At 38.5% G+C, this 25,321-nt stretch overlaps 1 protein-coding gene across 1 annotated transcript in view; it reads right to left on the bottom strand.

Moving 5' to 3' along the window:
* Positions 1 to 25,321, bottom strand: part of sh3yl1 (SH3 and SYLF domain containing 1) — a 56,889-nt gene that overhangs the window by 28,224 nt on the left and 3,344 nt on the right. Inside the window, exons 2-4 of the mRNA XM_088906654.1 lie at positions 11,427 to 11,537; positions 10,352 to 10,465; positions 6,747 to 6,811 (exon numbers count right to left, since the gene is read on the bottom strand). Of these exons, the coding sequence (XP_088762780.1) occupies positions 6,747 to 6,811; positions 10,352 to 10,465; positions 11,427 to 11,537 (290 nt within the window). The remainder of the gene's footprint in view (positions 1 to 6,746; positions 6,812 to 10,351; positions 10,466 to 11,426; positions 11,538 to 25,321) is intronic.

Genomic DNA, 25,321 nt, shown 5'->3' with positions numbered 1-25,321 from the left:
CCCCTTCAATCCATGTAGTGAACAACTTTCTCACTTCTCCGCCTAATTTCCTGTGCAGTGAGGTTTGAAACATCTGGTCCAAATGACAGTGGTCCACCCAAAGCATTTACAGCAGCAACACGCTCTTTCTTGGAGATTTCCCAGCTCAGTACTGCTCAGGCTCTTCCTCGTTTAGTTTCCCCAGACACTAAATAGAGCTTGGCATCTTCTCCATCTTAGACGTATTAATAGTCAAAGCTGTTATAACAGTACAGACACACGAATGGAGGCTTTGGGGTTCTTTGAACAGCATTAGATTGTACCACAAGGTTGCGCGCCAAACATTTTTAAAACATTTGCACAGCAGGGCATTTCCATTAACTTTTTATGAGTGCTAAAGAAACTGTGATGTTAATGTCAGATCGTAAGCTGTACCATAATCCCTTACATATGTCATTATTGACTAAAAACAAAATAATTTGTTCTAAGCAGCCACTTTGCACTTCACGCCATTTTACAAAATAAGATCAGATCACTTTATTGGCCATATACAATTTCTTGTATTAGGAATGTATCTTTTCACATACCCCAACTTTCTCTCTATGAGACACACAGACAGGGAGAGAAGCTTGGGGTCAGAGCGCAGGGTCAGCCATTGTACAGCGCCCCTGGAGCAGTTGGTTAAGGTCCTTGCTCAGGGGCCCACCGGAATAGGATTCCTCTGCCGGCTGTGGGATACAAACCGACAACCTTCCAGCCACAGGCGCAGATCCTTAGCCACAGAGCCACCAGTGTATATTATTTGTATATTACACAGCAAAAAAAGCCTTATAATTGTTTAAATCTGTCCTTAAGCCCAAAGTTAAACCATTTTTCTTGCAAGACCTTACATCCATTTATTTTTCAGACAGCAGTTTAATTACGAACATAAAAAAAACAACTTGTGTGGTTCACCCTGCTGTTCTACAAAAAGAGTGTTTTAGGGAAACAAGCAGTTAACTGATTTTATAGAATGGATTTAATTTCTGACTTTTGTAGGCATGTCTTTAATCTAAAACAGAACTGGCTGCTGGAAACAATAAAAAAAAATAAAAGACCTGCAGCACAGCTTCATCTACTTTACATTCAGCATGAAATTGGACAAGGTACTGGAAAGAAGCTTAAACAGGGAAAAATTGAAAACACAGCAATTAACTGCATGTACGTTTTTCTTCCACAAATAAGCAGCTGGAGGGAAATGAGATACTGAGAGGACTTAGAATGTCATAAAGCGTGTTAGACCTGGTTATAAAACGGTCAGTCTCATTCACATTTATCATAACTCCATTTCTGGCTCACTGGGGAAATTCAGATTTACATACACAAGTTAACAACAACAACAGCCAGCACAATTACTGCAATAACATTTTCATTCTTTTCTCCAGTGTTACTGGTAGACAAAATTATCAAGATAATTGAGCAAATTGGATATCATTGTACATTATTACACAAATGTAAATAAAGTCATTTTAAATTCAATTTATAGTAAGGCTTCAATGCTTAAAACACTATCTATGCCTATTTAGCCTTTAGGCTTTATTGAAATTCTGGGCAAACTGACTGTCCATCCCCACTTGACAACGCCTCACCACCAATAAGCTTAACACTTTTTGCATTATAATAAAATGCTGAACAAATTCTGTTTATACTTTCTTCCAGAACTGTGAACACTTAATTGGGAGTTTCTTTCAACCTACCAATTAACCGCCAAAATAGTGTATACCACCAAAACTGACCGGCATTCCAAAAGTACATACTTAAAAAAAAGTAAATCAAAGCAAATGATTTACCTACAATAGTTGGGTATGATTAACGTGTTCAAGCACGATATTACGAGAGGTCATATGTTTTGAGAAAGTTTTTTTTCCTTCCATCTTTGTTATTTCATAAGTATGTAACAATATATAAATAGGAGGCCTTTTTTCCTCAAGAGTTTGTCCAGTATATTCATGCACAAAAGGAATGGGGTCAGAGAAAGTTGCTAGTATATCACTAGACGCCATGAGCACTACTTACGGACAGGAAGTCTCTGCCATCATGTCACAAGGCAGCAATATCATAATCAGATTCAGATAATCCACCTGTGGGATGGTTACCATTCAACAGACTCTTTGCCTGGTAACACTGCTGGCATCATGTCACAGAGGACCCGCAAAACTATTATTATTGCCATCGATTCCTATTTCCTTCATCCATCCATTCTCAGAAAGCCTCTCATTCTCTGTAAGGGTCATGGCAACCCAGAGCCTGTCCTGGCCACATTATCCAATGCATAAATCTGATAGGTGATGTGTTGTGCTCCAATTTATCAAAAGGTATACCAAACTTATCAAGGGTATAAATACTTGTGGAGGGCATTATATGCCATCTGTTGTGCAATGATGTCAGTAAGAGTTCTTTATACCCCCCCCCCCCCCATATTTATTATACATTTTTTCACATCAATTCAGCCGCAAAAATTGCGTACAGGAGTTACAGTATAAGGCACTGGAACAGCTCTCTATATAGACAATTTGAATAACGTAACTATTTTCCAACTTAAAAAGAAGACTTTTAAATTGTAAGTTGTATATATCAGTTCAAAGAAGTTTGACAAAACCACACCTCTGGGGAAAAAAACAAACAAAAACCAACCAAATGTTTTGAAACAAATTAAACGCTTGGGGCAAAACAGAAATTCTACAGTTTTGTCATTGAGGACACCTACTTTACTGACACAGTAGTCGGTTTTATGGGAGGCTTTAAAGATATTTAGCAGTCCTTTGTTTCATGTGGTATGTTTATGACTCATAAAACACAAATTGAGTTTCAGTGTGAACAAATAGATAATTTACCAAGCTGTTACTATTGGAGCTTGGATGAGATCATGTCGTTAATTATCTGAACTTTTCTATTTATCAGTAATCATTCCGATTCATTATGCTGGTACGCCAACTGAAATATCTGACTGCTATTTATCACAATGAATATAATTTTCAGTAATTTCTCCATCTGTTTTCATTCTGCTCAAAGTTAAAACTTTTATATTATAACAATCAACACTTACAATTCACATTTAATAAAGCTGTTAGGTTTGTCTCCTGCTAAATAATCCAAATTACACATGACCTAGATTTAAGTGACATTGATTACATGAAAACTCAAATCACAGAGAGAGCCAGCTATCCCAGTTGTCACCTTTACTTAGGTGAGGAGATTTTAGCAGAAGGGGACATTCAAAATAACTGCAGTAAATACTATAATTCCCATTACTTTTTAAGGTTACAGGAAACATAGGTGTTTTGAATATACCGTAGGGCCCAATGTGTTTCTTTGTGAAGAAAATATTTAAGATAAAAATCACAATTTAATACATATACAAGGAAAAACAAAGATTTAATGAAATTCTTATACCCAGAAAATGTACAAAATTATCAAAAATATTTAAACCAATGGGAATTGAGTTAGAAATATCATAAGGGAACAATATATTGTCAGAAGCATAAAGTGAAATAATCATATTATTTTAATGAATCACTCTTAACATCAGTACTACTGTCAGGGAATACTTATTTTAATCATGTAGCATAAGCACAGCTAAAATTAGTGAACCGAGGCCAATGTTTAACCTTGTTCAGGTCATATTACCAGTTGCAGTGCCCTCCAAAAGTGTTGGAACATTAAAGCATAAAATGGGATTTTCACTATGAATTAATCTTTTCTCATAGAAAAAAGATAACTGATAAGTACAACTCCTAATTATTTTATATTTAATAAAATCTATTCAATTCTAACCTTTTGGTTTAACTGAAGAACTTCATAGTGGATGAATCTCTTTATTATGAAGGAGAAAAGTTACTGGGATAGTGAGCTGACAGGTGTCTGTGGATGGCCTGGTGTCATAAAAGAGCTGCGAGCATCCTATAAAATCTATCGATTAATTATTTGCCGCTATGACTGAAAACTCTGGAGTCTGTAATTGAAAGTAAAAATGAAAACCTAAACTAAAAGTAGGCAATTCTGAAGCTGAAAGAAAAACTCCAAAATCAGTATTTTGTACTATACTTTTGAAAAGAAAAACAGTTGTAATTATCATCCATGACTGGGTCAGCAAAGAAAAACATACGTTGACAATAGAAAAATGTATTAAGGCTCTCAATGAGAACACTAAAACTACTGTCATATAACCAACAAGCACCGAGTGCAGGAGTATCAAAGGTATCAAAACCCATATTTCACAGACTACTCATTCAGCAGAAATACACAGCCTACTCCACAATATGAGAATTTGCTAGGATGCACGAAGATGAGTGAGAATACTTTTATAACAAGGTTGAAAAGTTGCAAGCAGCTGAAAATTCTTTCACAGCTCATCACCATGCAGCATGACAATGACCCAAAACGTACAGCTAATGCAACCAAAAAGTTAATCAGGTGAAAAAAGAAAACCTTACATTGACCAAGTCAGTCTCTAGTTTTAAATCCAAAACAAGATGCATTTTATAAGGGGAAGAAAAACTTGAAGTCAGAACACCCCAAGAATAGGCAAGAATTGAAAGTGACTGCAATAAAGCCTGGGCAAAAATGATGATGATTAAATACTGATTTTGGCAAGTTCAATAGGTCAGACTTCATGGAGTTATTAGTTCAAAGGGATCTGTAATAACTCCTGACTTTTACACTCTGAAATGTACTTAAATTGAATGTGTCCCTAGACTTACAGTCACTTGAAATCCCTAGGTTGTTTGGAAAGTATGTTTTTATTTTAAATATGACCAAATGCAAGAATGGAACTACCCAGGCATATTGTTGTGACTGGGAAGGGAAGGATGCAGCCGAGTTTGAGAAAGGTTAGCAACATTTGCACTTTCTAGGTTGATTCCCTTAATCAGAAGGTTTGGAGCAGTCGGTATTATTTACTATTTTTGTTGCTGTTCTTGGGCCAGGAGGCAATCCATATCAAAGGTGTCCTAAAAATTTACAGTAAATTATTAAGACCCCCATATTAAAGGATAAACATCCAACAGCGACCGAGCCATTTGCAGTGAGCTCATTAAAGCGCCTGCCACAGGAATGGACCATAACATACTGTACATACAGAAACAGAAATCCAGAGAAAGGAGACAGAACAGCGAGAGAAGAAGAGAAAATCATCATTCATCGTCATCATTATCAGCATCATCAAAACATGCACTTTGGAAGAGCTCCCCCTTCCAAACAACTTGAAACCGGATTTTATCCTGGTAATCTGAGCAGTGAAAAGAGTACCACACGTCATTATGGATAAGAGCTTGTTGTCATACTTATTAGGACATTTCTGATTTCCTGGATTGTAAGATCTTCAGACAGAAGATGTCTCTCCTATTGTAATTGTTACGACCCCAAGTGTCAAGGGGTAAAGGTGTAACATTTAGGATAGTTTTTGGAAGCAGGTGGGTTCTAGTGAGGGACTAGGAAGTGTGATAACAAGGGTTGGTGCAAAAAGTGATGATTTTAAGTTGAATAAGTGACTGGTATGAAATAAGACATGATAACACACAGGGTAAGAGTACTAGAGTGGTGCCAAAGAAAAGAAAATAAACAAAATGGAGCTGGCTAGAAAAGTGAGGGAAAGCTAACCTGACTACAAAAGAAAACCCGAAACACACGGTCTTTGGCATCTTCAACACCCTAGCTAACCTCCACTGACTACCCAAAACCATACAAGACAAACGGCACTCACCCGTACTAAACTAGTGTTACTAATACAAAATCAACTACGTGTGTGCAAAATGTACCCAACAAATTAAACTAACCTTATACACAAAAGTTCACACAAATACACGAGTGAACTATGAATACAAACAAGAGTAGACACAAGTAACCAGGTACAAAAGAACACAGAGGTTGATACAATAACAAGTTTGGGCAAGGTTATGGCAAAATAAGGATAACACAAACAAACGAAAGGACAAAGAAACCAACAAAACTACAAAGCCAAAGCTATGCGCACGCGCGCACGCGCCAAAACAAATCAACAAAGCTGAAGCAAAATCAAAAGTGAAGCGAAAACCAAAGCCGAGCGGGGCCAAAGTCAAACGAAAGGCCCCTTCCTTCTGAAAACCTCCATGTTATATACTGAATAAGATGCACTCTGATTGGCTGAGAAGCTGATTGATGATGACATCATACTGAAACAGTGGTGTGATGATGGACCAATGGGGGAGGGAGAACAATCAAAGGTCAGCAGTGTGGAACATAACAAAAACACACAGACCACACACTGGGACGTAACAGTAATGATGTATTGCTAAGAGTAGGCAATATTTTCCTATTCACTTGTGAAATGAAAAATTCATCTAGGAGATACAGTACATTATTCCATTGTCTTAAAGTACTATAAAAACTGCAAGTCGGCTTTTAAAAATTATAAGGAGACTGTTTTACAGCTACTGCATGTGAGGCAATGTCAACCGTCACCAATGCTTTGGGTTTCTCTAAAAATCATCAGCAGTGATGTTAAAATTATTTTTTAAAACTCATTTACAATTTTAAAGACCAGACCCCAGAACTCAGACATCTGTTCCATGGATTGAACAGCCCATTATCAAGGGGTATTACGCTACACTACATTCTTCAGTTCTAAAGAAAGTGATAAAAATTAAAAGTTTTAAAAGCTCTTAAGAACAGAAAGGTGTGTTTACTTTTACCATCTGACACCTTTTTCTCCCTTTAGATTAGAAAACAATTCAAGCAACAAAGCAACCTACCTCCACACCAATTTCAAATCCACCACCAAGACCTGCAATGCCGATCGCAGAAGGAGCTGACCACCCTAACGCAAGAAAAAAATAAATAAATACCCTTTAAAGTACACAAATACAACATGGGTAAAAAGGTCAAAAGTAAGAACATTAAAGGGGGGGGAGAAGTAGTGGTTTTAAAGCATACCTTGTACATTAATAATTATTTTGAAAAATATTTTTTACAGGGTGGCATGGTGGCGCAGTGGTTAGCATGGCTATCTCACCGTGCTGGAGCCCTGGGTTCAGTTGTGAACCTAGAAGTGCTATCTGCGTGGAGTTTGTACTCGTCGTGTTCGTGTGGGTTTCCTCCGGGAGCTCCGGTTTTCTCCCACAGTCCAAAAACAATGCCGGGAGGTTAACTGGCTTCTGGAAACATTTTGCCCTTGTCTGAGTGTCCATGTCTGTGTGGGCTCCAAGATGGACTGGTACCCCATCCTGGGCCGGATCTACTTGGAGCCTCCTTCTTGCCAGGATATGGCCCCTGCAACCCTACATTGGCTGAGGCGGTTAGAATATGAACTTTTTTTTTTGTGTTCCATAAATGAAACTAAATACAACACGTCTACAAGGAGAACAGAATGGGTTATTCCACAGTTTCCCTATAACTCAGTCTAGCCTACTATGTGGTTCGGGAAAGCTGTACTTTAGTAGGTACTGAGTTTGATCTGCAATTAGTTCAGTGCTAACAAATCATAAGTAACTGTATATGATTCAGAGAAGAAAGCAAAGAACATCATTCACATATTACCAAAGGGGACACAGTCCTTATGATAATTTTGTGCCCAGAGTAAAGGAGGTTGTTAATTTATGTGGAGAATCATTAATTTCTTCTGCAGTGTATCTCCTTGTTTTTAACTTCAAAGCCTTTATTAATAAAATTCTATTCTTGTGGTGGGTGGAATGGTAATGAGAAATTTACTAGTTTAAAATCTTTTTGCATGTACTTCAGTAGCAGGTTACCTCAATTAAAGGTTCTTAAGAAAAACAACAGCTTATATCTTACTGTTGTTTCAAGTTCTCGCTTCGTGACCCAAGGTAACTAAAAACTTTTGTTAGGATTCTTGACAATCCACAACACATTTTAATTCTAAAATGCATATGGTAGTTGAAATAATTAAAGGCTGCAGTGTCCAGATGTTAAATCTTTTTCAAATTCAAACTGAATGTCAAATGTTTTCAAGGAAAAGCTGTTCTGGGCACTTCTGTTTTCTAATTGTTTTTTCATACTGGTGATATTACCAGATTTATTCAGCTGTTAATTATCCTATCAATGTTATGAAGCATTCTGATGTCAGCAAACCTATTTGAACCACTAAAAATTCATCCTTGTGCTATAAAAAGCATTGCTATGAGTCAGAGATGCTTGTTATATGACCTTATTAACGGTAGCCAACTATGGCCAAGATTTCTTTTTTTTAATCCACCAAGATTAAACTGTTGCATTTAGGTTATTTGTTTTATTGCTGCAGGTCTGAAAGAAGGAGACTAACAAAGTATTTTTCAGTTGACTTTTCTCACTGTCAAGCAGTGCTGTGAGAGAAACACAAGCAGAATCTAATAAGGGGAGCCAAAATAAGTACTGTGACCAGAGATGGACGAGATGCTCTAAATAAGACCGCTTACAGCGTTGCAGAATTTGAACATTATCTACCTTAATTAGATAATATTTTTTTGAGACATCTGTTACATCCTCGCATTGACTAGATAAAGTAATTGATCAACCAACTGAAAAATAAACTATTTTTCAGAAGTATCTCATAATCTACAAAGAGTTTTTGGGGTTCCATATATTTTATTTGTTTTCTATTACTACCCCCTATCTTAACCCTAATGTTATACACCCACCGAGAGCAAGAGGACATTTAAAAAAAAAAGGATACATGCCTTCAGCCTAAACAGCTCAATCCTATGGTAACCCACATTAAATAAAAGCTGTGCAAAAAAGTCAATTAATGTATTAACATGTACATTAAATTTCTTATCTGAGATTTTAATGCCTTTCTTGCCCTTTGATTTGCAATATTATGTGCCGATTATGGATGTAAAGGTTGGCGATTTTCCTTTATCCCAAGCAGCATCTGATTTATTTGAACTACTAGACAGGGAGGGGGAGGGGGTGTGAGATGTTGATAGTGTCTTAGCAGCTCAGTGTTACCTAAACAGATAAGCAGCCCCAGACCGAGTGGAAGACATACTTGTCAACTTTAAAGACTGGACTTTCTGGATGAGAAAGCCAGGGTCATGGGACCAACACTGCACGCCATGGTAGGGTCACGAGTGGTCTGAAACCAGTGTGAGCATGTTCCGCCATTGCATGCAATCCTCATCACTTGGTTTTCTAGTTAATGAGCTGAAACCTACAGTTTATTGTATTGGACACCAAAAGGACTTTAAGAAAGATGCAATGAGCTGCGTTTTCATATTTGACCATCCAGACAGACGTTTTCATTCATGTTTGTATTTGGATGCATTTTGATATACTGTAGAAAGCAATGATTCCCTCGTTTATGTATCAGTTTAGGGTGTGGACATACTTGGGATCCTACAGTAATAAATAAAAAAAAATAAGGATTTAATTAAAACAGTTTTATTTTCGAACATTTGTGTCTACCTCAGAGTGTATTCAGGCATGTCAGTGTGAGAAACTGAATGGAGAAAACTGGGTGGAGTGTTTTTGGCTCGGAAACTCATCCCAGCTGTACATGTTCTCGAAATATTTTTTTTTTTGCGTTTCGCATCTTGTGTACTTGCCGTTTCTAAAATTGTATTTTTGTAATTTTATTTTTAAGATATTACCTAAGAGGATGGCACAATGGCACAGAGGTTAGCATAGTAGCCTTTCAGCCCTGGTGTCCTGTGGCACACATTGCATTGAGTTTGCATGTTCTCCTCTTGTTCATATTGGCTTCCTTTACAGATGCTCTGGTTTCCTCCCACAGTTCAAAAACACACTGTAGGTTAATATGGGAAAACTGCCCCTGTTTGTGAGTGTGTGTGCGCATCTGTGCGTCTGCTCTGTGATGGACTGGTGTCCTATCATGGCGTACCCTGCCATGCTTATTTAACCTCTAAAGCCAACCCCAATCCTACCTTTATATAACACTAACATAACTGCATATGATTTTTGGGGTTTTAGGGGTCGACTTGAAGCTTATTCTTCTTTCATGTTTATTTTTTTTTAATGAAATCTTCTTCGTCTCCCTCCACAATGCAAAAAAATAGTTATACCCAGTACCTGATAATGATCCCTTCACATTAAGATCAAGACTAGTACGAGTCACCTTGTAAGAGAGCATTGGACAAAGTGGATTTCTACATTGTGGTGGAGGCGTTGGCAATATCCAACTTGAAAGGTAAAGATGAAAATTAAAAAAAAGTCACCTTACAGCAAGCAAATTCCAAATAATCGGGGAAAAGCACCCTTATATGAGTGTAACCCAGATGATTCAAGACAGTTGTTCTTCAAATTGTAATTTTTAGAAAGTGGGTCTAAATCTGCCTACATAAACAATGAAACCTACTGGAATAGGAGAGGATTAGAAGCATTGAGTGAAAAACGTTAAACTCACGTCCATCTGGAAGACGGGCCACTACAATCCCACTTCCTCCACGAGCGGTGATCATAAACCCAGCTTTTATCACTGATATGATGGCAAGACCTTGAGCTTTGGCGATCACATGAGCTGAAAGGACATGGGGAAAGAAATGAAACTCTACAAGGAACACAAAGAAGATGGAACAAAAAGTACTGTACTTCATACACATCCAGAGACTCCTTCCAATGATGTTTCGTTTGGGTTAATTACAAACAATACATTTTTAAAGTGCATATTTTTAATCAAATGTTGAATGCTGAAACTGAAGACTTTAATGGGTAAAAATGTTAAATGTCAGCAAAACCTGCAGAGATACTGTTGAATAGCTATTGCTGCTCATGTTCTGCTAGAGATACCGGTTATAAAACAAGTTATTATGCTTGGTATAGTCCCATACTATATTCACAGAAAATCTGAGGGTCAAGTAATAAGATCTCTATTATAAAAGATACGCAAGTCATATTGAAGCACTAGGAAGACAAACCAGTGGCAAATGAAGTGGAATTAATTTGACATTTTCAGTCATTTTGTAGAAATGTCTATCTGTATGCACAAGCGTTTTCCAAATTTTCAGTACTTAGTGAGGAACAGCATCTATTGAAAACTTGAGTTTATTGTGGGATGTGCACAGTACATGCATTTCCATTTGATGTAGGAATGCTTGTTTAACTGTGACTGTTTAGACATTAAAAAATGGTTAAAAAATTGGTTTGAGATAAATAAGATTCCTACAAAAAAAATAAGTTAAATAAGTTATGCTTCTCTTCTTTATCTTAGTGTACTTAATTTAAATTAAGTATGTAAAAAATACTAGCAAAAGACTTCAGATTATTGTCTTCTGTATAGAAAAATGCTAAATAAAATAAAGATCATTCCCTGTTCTCAGAAAATTAAAATATCACACTATAAGGCAATATATCTAACAACATGCATTAATAAACTTGTTTATGTGTTTGATGTAAGAAGTTTTTGGCCTCAATTTCCATAATTCACAAAGGTTATCCTCTTTGGAAAATATTTCTGACATTAAAAAAAGATTTGTTCCTACCAGGTATGAGTTTGTCAGGGCCAGTTCTGCTAGAAATCTCTGTGAATTCTCTGAGTATTTTGGCAGCCTTTTTTGCTTCAGACTTCAAGTTTGATGGAATTGGGTTATTCACTAGGAATAAAAACAAAATAAGAATTAGTGGTTAGGTGGGTAACACTGTAGGATCTAAAAAGTTAGGATGTGTATTCAGTTTAAATATATAGCATAAAAATCATATAGTGCAATAGCATTTTTAGGTTTGTCCTTAGGAAATAGTATATTGTAATAGGTGACATACATAAAATACACATTCTTCTGTAATTAAATGGACTGCAAGAACCATCATATCCCATAGTCTCAATTCTTCATAGTTCTCCGACACTCATTGTCAAAATACTTCAAAAGTCAAAAGTAGATGGTTTCGGGTTATTAACTAAATGCTGCTGGCATCATTTTGATTGATATCTCGTGACTAGCTGTGATATGGTGATTTTAACTGTTGAATAAGCACTTACAGTAAATCACCTCATTAGTTAATGACCTGATGTGGTACAGGTAAGGCTATTAAAATCATGAACAGACCTGTGAAAACGGACAAACAATACAGGAAGGTTCCGCTATGCCCTGCTTCTCAATGAAACAACTATGTTGTGCCATTGGCATATTTGGGGCAAAACCTCAAGTGGACTTTCAGCAATGAAGCAAACTCCTCTTTAAAAAATGAGTCAGGTTGTGTGTCGAGCAGCACAATGGGCATGAGGAAATACAGAAGGATTTGCCAAGTTCTGCGTACAAGAGACCCATGTGTGATGGTGTGGGCAGATATGTGGCAACCTGATTGCATGGTACCACAGTGAACAACTCTGGAGCTTAACTTGCTGGGCTTTGCGCGAGCTGATCCTTCTGGAATGCTGTCAAGTCAGGATAACGCACAACTGCGTGCCGTTTGCGTCACCGCATTCTTACAAGGTGAAATTAGTGCCACAATCTCATGAGTACCATGCTCGCCAGACTTTGCCCACTGAACATTTATAATAATAATAATAATAATAATAATAATAATTGCTTACACTTATATAGCGCTTTTCTGGACACTCCACTCAAAGCGCTTTACAGGTAATGGGGACTCCCCTCCGCCACCACCAATGTGCAGCATCCACCTGGATGATGGGATGGCAGCCATAGTGCGCCAGAATGCTCACCACACATCAGCTATCAGTGGGGAGGAGAGCAGATTAATGAAGCTAATTCATAGATGGGGATTATTAGGAGGCCATGTTTGGTAAGGGCCAATGGGAAATGTGGCCAGGACATCAGGGTTACACCCCTACTCTTTTCGAGAAACGCCCTGGGATTTTTAATGACCACAGAGAGTCAGGACCTCGGTTTTACGTCTCATCCGAAGGACGGCGCCTGTTTACAGTATAGTGTCCCCGTCACTATACTGGGGCATTAGGACCCACATGGGCCGCAGGGTGAGCGCCCCCTGCTGGCCCCACTAACACCTCTTCCAGCAGCAACCTTAGTTTTCCCCCAGAGGTCTCCCATCCAGGTACTGACCAGGCTCACACCTGCTTAGCTTCAGTGGGTTGCCAGTTGTGAGCTGCAGGGCGATATGGCTGCTGGCCTCTTATGGAACATACATGCTTGTCCAGGCTCCAAAGAAGGAAAGAATATAAAACCAACAAGACAAAGCATACACCACAGATGTGCAGCTTGTATTCATACCCTTTCAGCAACAGCGCACGTGTACACAGTGGCCACACATGATTGACCTGTTGATCAACCTTGTTTCTGACAAATGTTGAGGAGCAGAAGGACTTTATCTAGTTCGCATCTTCCCTTAAAATTCCAGTGCACCTGCCACAAACAGATTTGCTGGATAATTTGGTAGATTTTCTGCAATTATACAATAAGTGATAAGTTTCTTTTGATGTTTAATATAAATGATTGTTGTATAGTGATGTGAGGGTTTTAATAGACTGTAGCAAGTTTTTGAGGACTGCTAGGAATTGAACATAATTTACAGTCTCTTCCTGCCTTCGGTCTTCATAGAACTGCTTACCCACACCAAATGGCTACATTTTTTCTTTAAGTTTTTTTGTCCACAAAAAAATAACCTTTAAAAAAATCTTCCCGATCATTTCATGAGTGCATTGTTCCAAAAACTGCAATCTATGCCAAAAAGAACCCTCAATATACAGTACAACACAACTGACGGTATGGTGTATACCTCTTAAATTAGGCGATTTCTGGCAAAAAAAACACAAGCAGACCACAATCTGGTACACAGATAGTGGTCTTTATGTAAAACAAACAAAGCTCTAAATAAAGTCTTCTTTATACGCCCTTTCTTATAATAGCCAGACAGCTAAGCTGCTTACAAGCACAAAAAATAAAAATTCTTTTAACTTCTAAACTACCAAATCCACCACCATAGGACAAGCCAATCAGTCCTTCTTTCCTCCCTCTGAAGGGGAACATTGGGCGTCAACAGATCTCCTAAAGCCTCCTCCTCTTGGTTTTTACATCGTTTTCCTCCAATTCCTCCTTTGATAAAATGCGCCATTTTCTTTGAAAATACTGTCCTCTTACATTCAGTAACTATTTGTCTCCATCAGGCTCCATAATCCAAATGTGTGTAGCTTGCTTATTAATATGGAAAACACCCCCAAAATTTATCATCATGAAGAAAACTGAAACCCATAAAGTACATTTATAACATGATTAGTGAATGAAATAGAACAGTACTGGCATTTTAATCAAATTCCCCTTAGAATGCTTAAAAGGCTATTTTATCAATAAGATCATTATAAAAGCACATATACAGTATATGCCATTCGATTCTAGAGGTTAGTTCTGTATTTAAATTGACTTTTCTTACCTTAGCATAAGTCACAACAGATGTCTGAGCTCCTTTAAGCCATGAATGTTGTGCTGTATTCATTTAAAATTTAAAATATTTTTTTCTTGATCATTCCTTATGACTAGAATTTGTAATGATATGTACAGTATTCATTACAATATTGTATTCTTTAGCCAGATTAGAAGACAGTTATATTTTATGCTACTTGGTGCATTAAGGACTCAACACGTTAACTGATTAAAGAAATAACCCACAAGAGGTACAGAAAATCTTGTTTTAAATATTTCTGAACTGCTACATTTTTTAAAATCTCATACTGCGAGTTCACCACCCTGTGACTTAGAAATTTAGACATCCACATCCTATGTTTTGCAAATAGTAGTAGATTTTTTTAGAATGCATTTAAACAAATGCATAATTTTAAATAAAATCTTCTAAGGTATAGTCACCTCTCAATTTTTTAAGAGATAAATATAGAAGATACTTCATAATTTTTGTGCAATTGTATATTTTCACAGACACTCATGAGACTCATCTGTTGGTTGCTCTGTTATCTTCCCAATATGTTGTTTAAGCACTTAATATTGAGAACCTTTACATACAAAATCTGATGGCCAATTCTATGATGATTTACTCTTATTACCGATTTGTGGCAACAGATTGTATAGATTCAGTCTGATCCACATGCCACCAGGTACAGTACAGTAGTGCCAATGATTATACCACATGTGAGTTTGGTGAACACATTTATATATTTCATGCTTGAAACAAAACGGTGCATAAACTTTTTTGGAATAAGATTCAAAGACATGTTACAAAAGGCACCCTAAATGACTGCATTTTCTATTTGTTTTCGTCTTTCTCCTGTAGACCATATACTTAATATTGGAGGAAACTTCCTGGTATCACACTGACCAGATGATCTGCTGAGACAGAAGCTCTTGGGCAAGCGATTGGTTTTCAAACATAAACCCACCAAAGGCAGTGGCCAAAAGCCTTCAATACTTTTAACAACTCTCTTTAAAATATTTGCAACTTTAAAAGAAAAGTATCACTTTGTGATAAGCCTTGCTTCAAAAGAAAAGGTAGTAAAAAAAACTCACTTTCAATGGAAAAGACAATTCTTTTTGAAAAACTGTTACTGAAATATTACTGATTTATAGTTTAAGGTGAACAGTTTTAATGCAGAAATATATTATGTCCTTTCTTGTGATTAAAGGAATGTTTACATTTATTTTATGATCATGAATGCATCCTAGTTATTATGAAAGACGTTTAATTAATATTCGATATTGTTTTATTATAACATTGTGATAAAATAGGTTTCCACGTGAAAGTATATCATTAGAAACCTAAAATAGACAATCACTGGCAAAGTGTTTTTTTGGGGGGCAGCCTCTACTTAAAGTGATTAAAGCAAGCTTGCTGTAAAAACTCAATTCAATGCTGTCTTACCTGTTTTCATGTTTCAAGAAAAACCTGTCATGTCAGTCAATCTTCAACAATATCTTCACGTCAGCCAGTTCGTCAAAGCTAATAAACCCATTTAATGGACATATTCCGAAAGAAGACATATCAATCTGCGAGATTTTATTTAAACTTGATGACATAAATATCACCCCAGGAAAAACAGTTTTACAGATGGTTTGTTCTTCAAAAGAACTAAACTAAAAGGATAAATTAGTCTGGGTGGAGCAGTACTGCATTGTATAAAAATAAGCTTCCAGGTTTTGAAAAAACTCTCGATATAGTGAACAACTGTGTAAGATGTGAAGACTATGCGTTTACAAATAAGAGGAAGCCATTCAGCTCATACAGCTCATTCAGTTTCTAGAGGCAAGAGCACAGTTGTGCGATTCTGCTCCTGGGGGGTCAGTGTGTCTGGACATGTTCTAGTCCAGTATTTCTTAAACTGCTCTTGGGACGGCACTGCTCTTGTTAGCAAGCGTCAGAAAATGGCTACAAGGCGGTACGATCCAAATTAACCAAGTGCTCAGTGCCATTTTTATTATACGCGTGTGAGTATGTACGCGCACACGCTCATGTTGGTAGGTAATGCTTTGGTTTGATCAGGGGTGGTACTCGGTCCAAAAAGTTTAAGAACCACTGCTCTAGTCTCTTCAGAGCAGCAGCAGCACTTGAAAAGCTAGAAGAAGATGTTTAAAGTCCAAGAGTTAAAACCTGCAGATAAACCAAGCCCCCAAGACTAGGATTGGACAACCGTGAGTGAAATAGTATTGAACAAAATAAAGGTTGTAATTGAGAGAAGGCTATCTGACCTCTTTTGGATGATAGTAGTTAAATGATCTGAGGACCTGTTCCACTGGTTTCCTGAAATAATACCCGCTTTGACAACAAGGCTGGAGAGCGTGTTCCCAAAACCCTTTGTGTAAACAAGTGGCTCCTGTGCACAGTTGTACATGAATTGTCCTGTAGTCAAATCATTATAGTAACAAATCTATAATAATTTTTATTTTTAGTAACATTCATTAGAACATCTCGGGCTGCTTGAAACACAATTACAAAAATTCGGAAAAGATTCAGGAAAGGCATGTTTAAGAAGGTAAGATGTACACGTACTTGCAGAGATTTAGATTCTTTCATTCCCACTCATTGTGGCACAATGGTTAACATTACTGCCTTGGGATATAATTCGGTGATATTATGTGGAAGAATGATACCATTTTAGTTTTCTCAACACATTTTTCACTTCAGAACAGAGAACATCATAACTGCCAATTACTATGCTAAAGTTACTGATTTTGGTTTAGAACTACTTTATTACCATTATAATCTGCCCTTGGAAAAATAGTGGAAAATTCATATTAAACAGAGAATAACCAAATAATTTACAAAGCATTATAGATATGTCTAATTTGTCCAGAAAAACATGCAAACTTTCTGATGAAAAGGGTTTATTGTTTTTTTCTAATGCTATATCCCACCTCACTTACTCTACAACCCACCCATTCACTCAAAATTCTGAAATCTGTTGGATCAACATCCTTGGAAAACCATTTTAGCTTGAGATATATTGGACTCATCGTTTTTAATCTGGCCCTTTTACGGTCACTTATTTTGCGATCTTTGTGTCCAAAAGTCTAGTAGAAAAAATGCTTTTGCCCAATACCATCTCTTTTTATACTACAACACCATTTTAAAGACTATAATGGCTGTGATTGCAACAAACCAATGAATAGTTATCTTAGGACTACTGTACTTTCCTACAGAAAGGGGCTCGTAACCCACAGTAAACATGAAACACCAGTTTTTAATGATAAAAACAAAAAAAAAACAGCTGATATGAGATTTAAATGCATAACTAACACTGAAACTTGAAGCAGTTCACAGAGCCACAGTCTGACTAAAGCAGTTGAATGGACAGTAATTCCCCAAACGTTTTGCGATAGTTTGCCTCTATGACATTCTGCAATTCTTGCTTGACTAAAGACTAAAGAGATTATTCACCTTGCTTTGTTGCCACCCAGGGTGTGGTATACTTTGATTTCCACTGCATTGTATTTCACATTTGTACACCTGGACTGTGTATGTCGGCGAACAAGTCCTGCAGCTGCGTACATGCAAGATCCTTCATTTGGCCAAATAAAGTAACAGCAAGGGAACACTCACGAGCACACTTCACTACATTAATGTAACCGGTATGCTAACGTGTCAATCTAAACTAAACCTGAAGAGCTGATTAGTTCTTGCAGTTTATCAATGCACAGTAAGAAGTTGGATAAAGTGCACAAGTCACTTTTTGAGTTGGCCTGTTGATTAAAATGTGATTCCAGTGATATCTTAAGATACACATGAACAAAACAGGATGGCAAATATGGCAAGTGGACAACTTACATTCACTCAAATCAATACCAAATGATGCGCTGGACTTCCAAAAGCAGCAAAAAGAGCCAGATCAGTGCATGAAGTGAGTTCCAAAAAGCTCAGAAATAACTGCAGCACATCCCACCTCATTTCTCCAGCAGGATTGCCTTTAAGATAATTTGTGACGAAAGCAATCATCTACAGGATTGAACTGCCAGTTTCACTTGGTTTCAGTAAGATTAAGATCTTGGAATTGTTCTGGCCGTGTAAAGTCAAGAAAATCTGTTTCATGACTTTACAGGCATTGCCTTCCACAGAAGGAGTGTTTGTTTTGACTAGGTCTTAATACGTTTCCCCTTAAGTGTACAGTAAACAGAACCAGAACATGCCCAGCATCACTGAGAAAAGGAGTCTTATTTAAAGTCTTTACCACAATTTCCTGATAAACTCCACTCTGTTTACTCAAAGCCATATTCACTACATCTCTCTTGGATCTTCATTTAAGTTCCAATCTAGATCATTTGGTTTTTCTGTAGTTACTGATCCAAGGATGTTATTAAATTATTCCTTGAAAGAAGCCATAATATCGGCTTTAACTTTAAGCTTCCACTTGTGTCCTCCAGTTTCTGTGTCACTGTCGATTCTAAAGAAGTCTACAGAACTGACTGACTGTCAAAGCTCGGAGGATTTTGCATTCAGTACGTAGACAGTCTTCTCTGTTCAAGACTACAAAAGTTTAGTTATTTCAGTCTGTTAGTGTAAGATATTCTTTTGATCCCAGAAATGTATTTGGTTCTTCTTTTCTTAACCGATTCCAGGGTGGTGATAACTTTCTTTGTAGCGCAGTGACCAGAATTGTACATGATATTCTAAATTAAATGTTACAAATGCATTGTGAATATCTAGCATAGCCTACCTTGGTTTTAATTCTACAGTTTTAACATATAACCTAACATTAGATTTGCATCCTTTATTGCTTCCCACAGATGAAACCTAAGGTTCTCCCATAATTATCTTCACCAAGCTAGTCATGCCACATTTTATATTTCTAGTTTATACAAATGCTTCCCTGCGTGCCAAGACTTGCCTACATCAAATGTCACCTGTCAGGTGTCTTGCCAGTCCTAAATGTTTTAATCCTTTGGAATTTTATGAGTGCCTCTAGATTGTGTACTAATCTTCATAATTTATTATCGTTCATGAATGCATTTGACTTGGTATCATTCCAGTTAGTCAGTACTATCCTTGTCTTACATATATATACAGTATTTCATAAATACAAATGGTGGAATACAAGCAGACATTGGGGATTTGTTTGGGTGTTTCTAGAACATGTCACACATATCTGCTCCCTTTCTGGTAAATACCAGAGACCATATTAATTTGCCACAGGAGATCAGAACATTCCCATGAGGAATCGCAGTCATCCGTAGCTCAGAGGCTGCAGTAGGGACCAACTTACAGGTGGCTCCTCCCTTTACCAAATCACTCACTCATCCATGGATTATTTAATCCTGAAGCGTCACAGAAGGGGTGCTTCTTCTCGAGCTCATTCAGCTACCGGTGGCAGTACCTACTGTCCATCAGTAAATGCGGACTCTTTCCAAGGATCGTGGATCCCAGAAGCAGTCTTTGCCACTGAGTGTTATTCCTGCATCATCCCATGTCCCCATGTCAGCAGCCAGCCACCACTGTGACTGTGCCAGCCGCTACCCTACTGGACAGCCAGCCTCCGCAACAACTTAATCAGTCGTTACTCCAGTCAGTAGCCAGACTCTGCTTCGAGGGTGTCAGCTGCTGCCCCAGCTGACAGTCTGCTCCAGTTATGACTACAACAGTCTCTCTGGTCTGCCTTTACCCGACAGCCAGTTCCTGAATCAGCCTGTGGTCAGTTTACCAGTCTCTGCGGCTTCACAGCAACACCACACAGCAACAAGCCATCTGTCAGGCCGCCTGCCTGGATCACTGCAGTCTTGATAGTTTCATCAGACTGTCACAATCTCCTCAGTACCCCTGGACAGCTACAATGGGCGGCCAACCCCCGCTGTGACTTCAGTGGTACTCCGCTCTGCTACACCCCAATAGCCCCCCCACCATGGTCTCTCTAGGATCACAGTTTCAACAGAACCACCAGTCAGCTGCGAGCCAACAGTTGGTCTTCTCAACACCCTGTGGCTCTGTTGCTCTGCCATACACCAGCAGCCAGTCTCTGAACCAGAAATTCAACCAGGAGAGCTCAACAACTGAGTCAAGTAACAGTTCACAGCCCATCCCTACAGCAACTGCCTCAGGTCTGCCGGTCCATCATGGCCACTTCCAGTCCACCACCACTGTGGCGATCCCATCTACCACTCAACAGACTGAAGGGATGACCTTCGGGCTTCTCTGGCGAGCTCATTCTTCAATGTTCGGATGTCTCCGGAAACCTCCGGAATTCCGAGCCCAAGCGATTGGGATCTGACCTAAACCTCCCGCGGCCACCTTTGGGGTATTGCTGCTGCATGACAAATGGTACATCACTCATTTCCCTGTCATCTAAAATTCTCATTTTTCTATCAGCTAAACTTTGCTTCATACTTTGTTGTTCTTTTGGCGATTGCAATACTGAAAAAAATATGAGCCTATTGTTGCTGTATTCATTTCCCTCTCTCCCTTGGCCTTCCTAAAATCTTCTAATCAGTGCTTACAGCTCATTATACAGGAAAACCTTAAAAAGAAATGTTAAATTAACTTAGCAAGTAAAGTAAGTGGTCCCCTAAACTCTCACATTTGCACTTCTTGCAGAAAAGGATCACATTCAATTAAAAGAAAGATAATCAAACAAGCCACAGGATCAGGAGAGTGGGAGGAATGAGTACACTTAGTTTGGTTGTCTGTTATTACCGTGTGTAATACATTTAATAACAGTACAAGTGCTGCAGTTATTGTAATAATATGATGTAAAATGAAGAAAATACACACTACTAAGATAAAAAAAACAAACTCTAATCCAGGGTAAGCCATAATACCATAATAGTGATCTAATTTGTTTTCACAGGCTGTAATTTGAATTGCTACAGAAATGCCTGTTTCTCGGGCCGTGGAAGATAATACCTTATTGGGAAAATAGGGTAAGTCCCACAATCATGAAATCACGATTTACGGACCCTTCAAGGTTCTTAACTCTCACAAATACTGAGGCGTTACTGTACTCATTTTCTTTTACTGCATCTTGTTTTTTTAAATGTTTTGTTAATTGCTTTCATTCTTCTTATACTCCCCTTAATTGAGGCGACTGCATTCCTGATGTTCTGCGCTTCAAGCAGAAGGATGGCCTTGCCGATGTTCACTGCAGAGGTGGCAAAAGCAGACTCAAGATAAAAAGAATGGAACGGCACTCAATAGCCAGATAGAGCATGACTGAATTTGTGAGAAAGTGTTTGCCTAAGCAACTTAACCACATGTTATAAGGCTATAACAGCCAACAGAATTATAATTTTGGAACTTTATATATACTGTAATTATGGACATTTTCATCAGGGACCACTACCCACTGTTCCAACCAGTGCCAAGGGTCATGAAACTGCCCATTTTTCCTCAGATTACTCCTGTATCTGCAGCACAAAATATCAGGCTTAGTGTGCCATGCAAGATCAATAGAGATTGTAGAATTAACATTATACTAGGATTGCCCTTTTAAATATAGAAGGGCTCAGCCCGAGTAGATACTCCCAACTAGAGTTGAAGGATATCGCAGCCAGATCTTGCACTTCTCATCTTAAGGCTTTTAGAACTTACAGCTGCCTTCTCCTGTTTGTTCTAGGAAGTAAAGTTTTTAATTTTGTCAAATATTAACATTTATTTTGAATGTTTTAAAATTGATGTTGTTATTCAAGGATATAGTAGAATACAATTTTTGTTATTAGTACCATATAAATAATTGCCATTTACGCAGGTTAGAAGAATACCAAATTAGGATTAATATAAAAACGTAAATGTTTGCAACATCCCAATTATTCTTTAATTGAAATGACACGATAATCAATGTTTCAGAATGCATCAGCCCTGTTGTAAAGGTACATGAACATCTGCTGCTATTAATGCTAATTAATATAGCTCTCATTCAAAAAAAGAAAAATATATAATGAATGAGAAACAGATATAGAAATTTAACAGACATGGGAATTATTTAACACTGAAGGCACAATAAGCAAACTGCCACAAGACAGAAATAGAGTTTGTTATGCCATACAAAAATAAAGCCTGACTGGTTTGCTACATTTCAGCCAGGGGGGAACACCTACCTGTAGGATAGTTATACTTTGTGAAAGCAATATAAAATTAATCAAAAGGTTAGAAACCAAGAACAAAAGTGATGGCAGCTCTCTGATAACTCTCACTATAATGGCTCCCAGTAACTCTATGCAGGAGCCAAATTAAATTACAGACGCATGAAAACAGTGTTTAAATTCACCGTGCAATATGTTTGCTGTCAGTGCAGCAGAATCAAACCAGGGACAATTCTGGACTCGAAAGAATACCGTCTCAGAAAATCAATCACAGAAAACAGAACAGGAAATGATCAACTGGAAAAAGAATACATGGTACAGTATGACAGGTATAAAAAAAATTACATATTCTGAAGTACAAAGTTAAAATGGCAAACACAAAGACCTAACACACTGCTGTAACCAGGAACAAACAGAACAGGGAATGTGTGCGAGTTGATCTTGCAAATAAAATCTCTTCAGCCAATCAACCAACATGGCCTTGAAATACCAAATACGGGCAATATACAATAAAAAAAGATGGCTCCTTAGGTTGAGATTTATATATATATTGAAACCAAGGTCCTGACTCTCTATGGTCATTAAAAATACCAGGGTGTTTCTTGAAAAGAGTAGGGGTGTAACCCCAGTGTCCTGGCTAACTGTCCCTGTGGCCTTTACCACTGGTCAATACCTGGATGGGAGACCTCCTGGGAAAAACTAAGGTTGCTGCTGGAAGAGGTGTTAGTGGGGCCAGTAGGGCTGTGTGGGTCTTAATACACCAGTATAGTGACGGGGACACCACTGTAAACAGGCGCCGTCCTTCAGATGAGATGTAAAACTGAGGTCCTGACTCTCTGTGGTCATAAAAAATCCCAGGGTGTTTCTCAAAAAGAGTAGAGGTGTAACCCTGGCATCCTGGCCAAATTTCCCATTGGTCCTTACCAATCATGGCCTCCTAATAATCCCCATCTATGAACTGGCTTCTTCACCCTGTTCTCCTCCCCACTGAGACCTGGTGTGTGGTGAATGCACTGGCACACTCTGGCTGCCGTCACATCATCCAGGTGGATGCTGCACATTGGTGGTGGCGGAGGGGAGTCCCCATTACCTGTAAAGCTCTTTGAGTGGAGTGTCCAGAAAAGCGCTTTAAAAGTATAAGGATTATTATTAAATCTTATTCTGAAAAGTTTGTACATTTGGCAAGATACTATCTCACCCCAGCAGATCCCGTCAGAAAGTATATACTATATCAAAGATCAAATTATTTACGATGTCCTGCATCCAAAAACAAAAAAAACTCATGCCTCTTTCAGTTCTTAGAGGGTGCCTCATTGCCAGTGACAATTTTCACTGATGGGTCTATGCATAGCTGCTTCCCAGTTTCACCCACTGGGCTTAATAGGTATTCACACCTGAAGGCTTGACTGTGCTGCAGAGCTCCTCACTCCCTAGAACTCCACCACCCTCTCATAACAGCCACTCGCACCTACCATGAAATTATAGTGTGGTGGCACATCCCAAGACACCTGCCCCTGAGCAGAGCCACCTCTGCCACCGGTGCACCACCAAGAACTCATAATCCCAGATGCAACCACGTCTAGTCAGGGAGTTTGCGATATGAAAGGGGTGTGAAAGTTGCGTAACAGACACTTGGTCCTAGATACACCTCATTCTACTGGAGCTCAGAGCATCGCCTGCAGCTCTGAAGCACCTTCTGAATACAGAACAAGACAAGTACGTCCAGGTTTCGGCCGCTTCCAGAGGAGGTGTCACTGGCTCTTAGTAGCCAGAATATTTCTGCTTTGGATTCAGTTCATTAGTTCACTTGATTAGTTAAAACAGCTGTGGAGTTGGAAGAATCCACTAGGTCTTAGGGAAGGGATGTTCTGTAATCCATGTGTGCGTCTGGCTGCAAAATGGGTCTTCTCAAGCACAACAGCAATAATGGAGTTAGTAATGGCCAACCTACAGGGTTGCTCAGGTACTTGCCACCAGAGCTCATTATATATGGATATCACAAAATATTCAAGCCCATGACAACGACTCCATCGCATATGTTATGCCAAACATCTTGTACTTTCTACAGCACCTCCCAGACCTTGGAAGGTCACCAACCACACTGAAGGTCTACAGTAGCTTTTGCATGTCACAACTATAATTCGTTCTTTAGTGGGTCAGTTCATTCACCAGCAACACTCCATACGCAGAGTGATTCTTTTATTCGGTGAATTCATGTAATGTACGATATATTCTGCAAGTACAGTGGATGCACAGATGCACTGATTGGTATTTGTTAAAATGCAAAATGTTGATTGTTTCCATTGTGTGATGTCAGATAGGTCTTGGTTCCTATTCTGAAAAGCACAGTTGGGGTGCCATAGGCATCACCTTGGGGCGATATTTGATTCTGGCTTAACATTTGACCGACATGTGCGGCATATTGTCAAAACATCTTTTTTCCACCTCAGAAATAATCGCTAGATTACACCCTATGTTATCACTAACTGTGGCTGAAAAGCTAATTAACACATTGGTGTTCTCCCACATTGACTACTGTAATGCTCTACTCACTGGGGTATCCAAATCTACAGTGAACAAACTGCAGTATGTCCAAAATAAGGCAGCCAGAATCCTGACCAGGCCTAGTTCAAGTGTTCACATTACTCCTATCCTGGAGTCCTTGCACTTGCTTCCCGTTAAATTCCGTGTGGACTTTAAAATCCTCATGCTCGCCTATAAGGCTCTGCATGGCTTGGCACCTCAGTACCTGTCTGAACTATTATGGCCCTACTCCCCACCTCGCAACCTTCGCTCTTCTAATTCTGGTCTTCCAACTGTCCCCCAAACCCATCTATATTCTATGAGTGACAGGGCCTTCTCCTGTTATGCCCCCAAGCTCTGGAACTCTCTCCCTAAGGATATAAGAGAGTCACCTTCTCTAAACTCCAGACTCAAAACCTTCTTCTTTAGAAGAG

This window comes from Atractosteus spatula, chromosome 2 (genome assembly GCF_055471065.1).
Source record: "Atractosteus spatula isolate fAtrSpa1 chromosome 2, fAtrSpa1.hap1, whole genome shotgun sequence".
NCBI classification, from domain to species: Eukaryota; Metazoa; Chordata; class Actinopteri; order Semionotiformes; family Lepisosteidae; genus Atractosteus; species Atractosteus spatula.
This window is presented reverse-complemented; position numbering and strand designations above follow the sequence as displayed.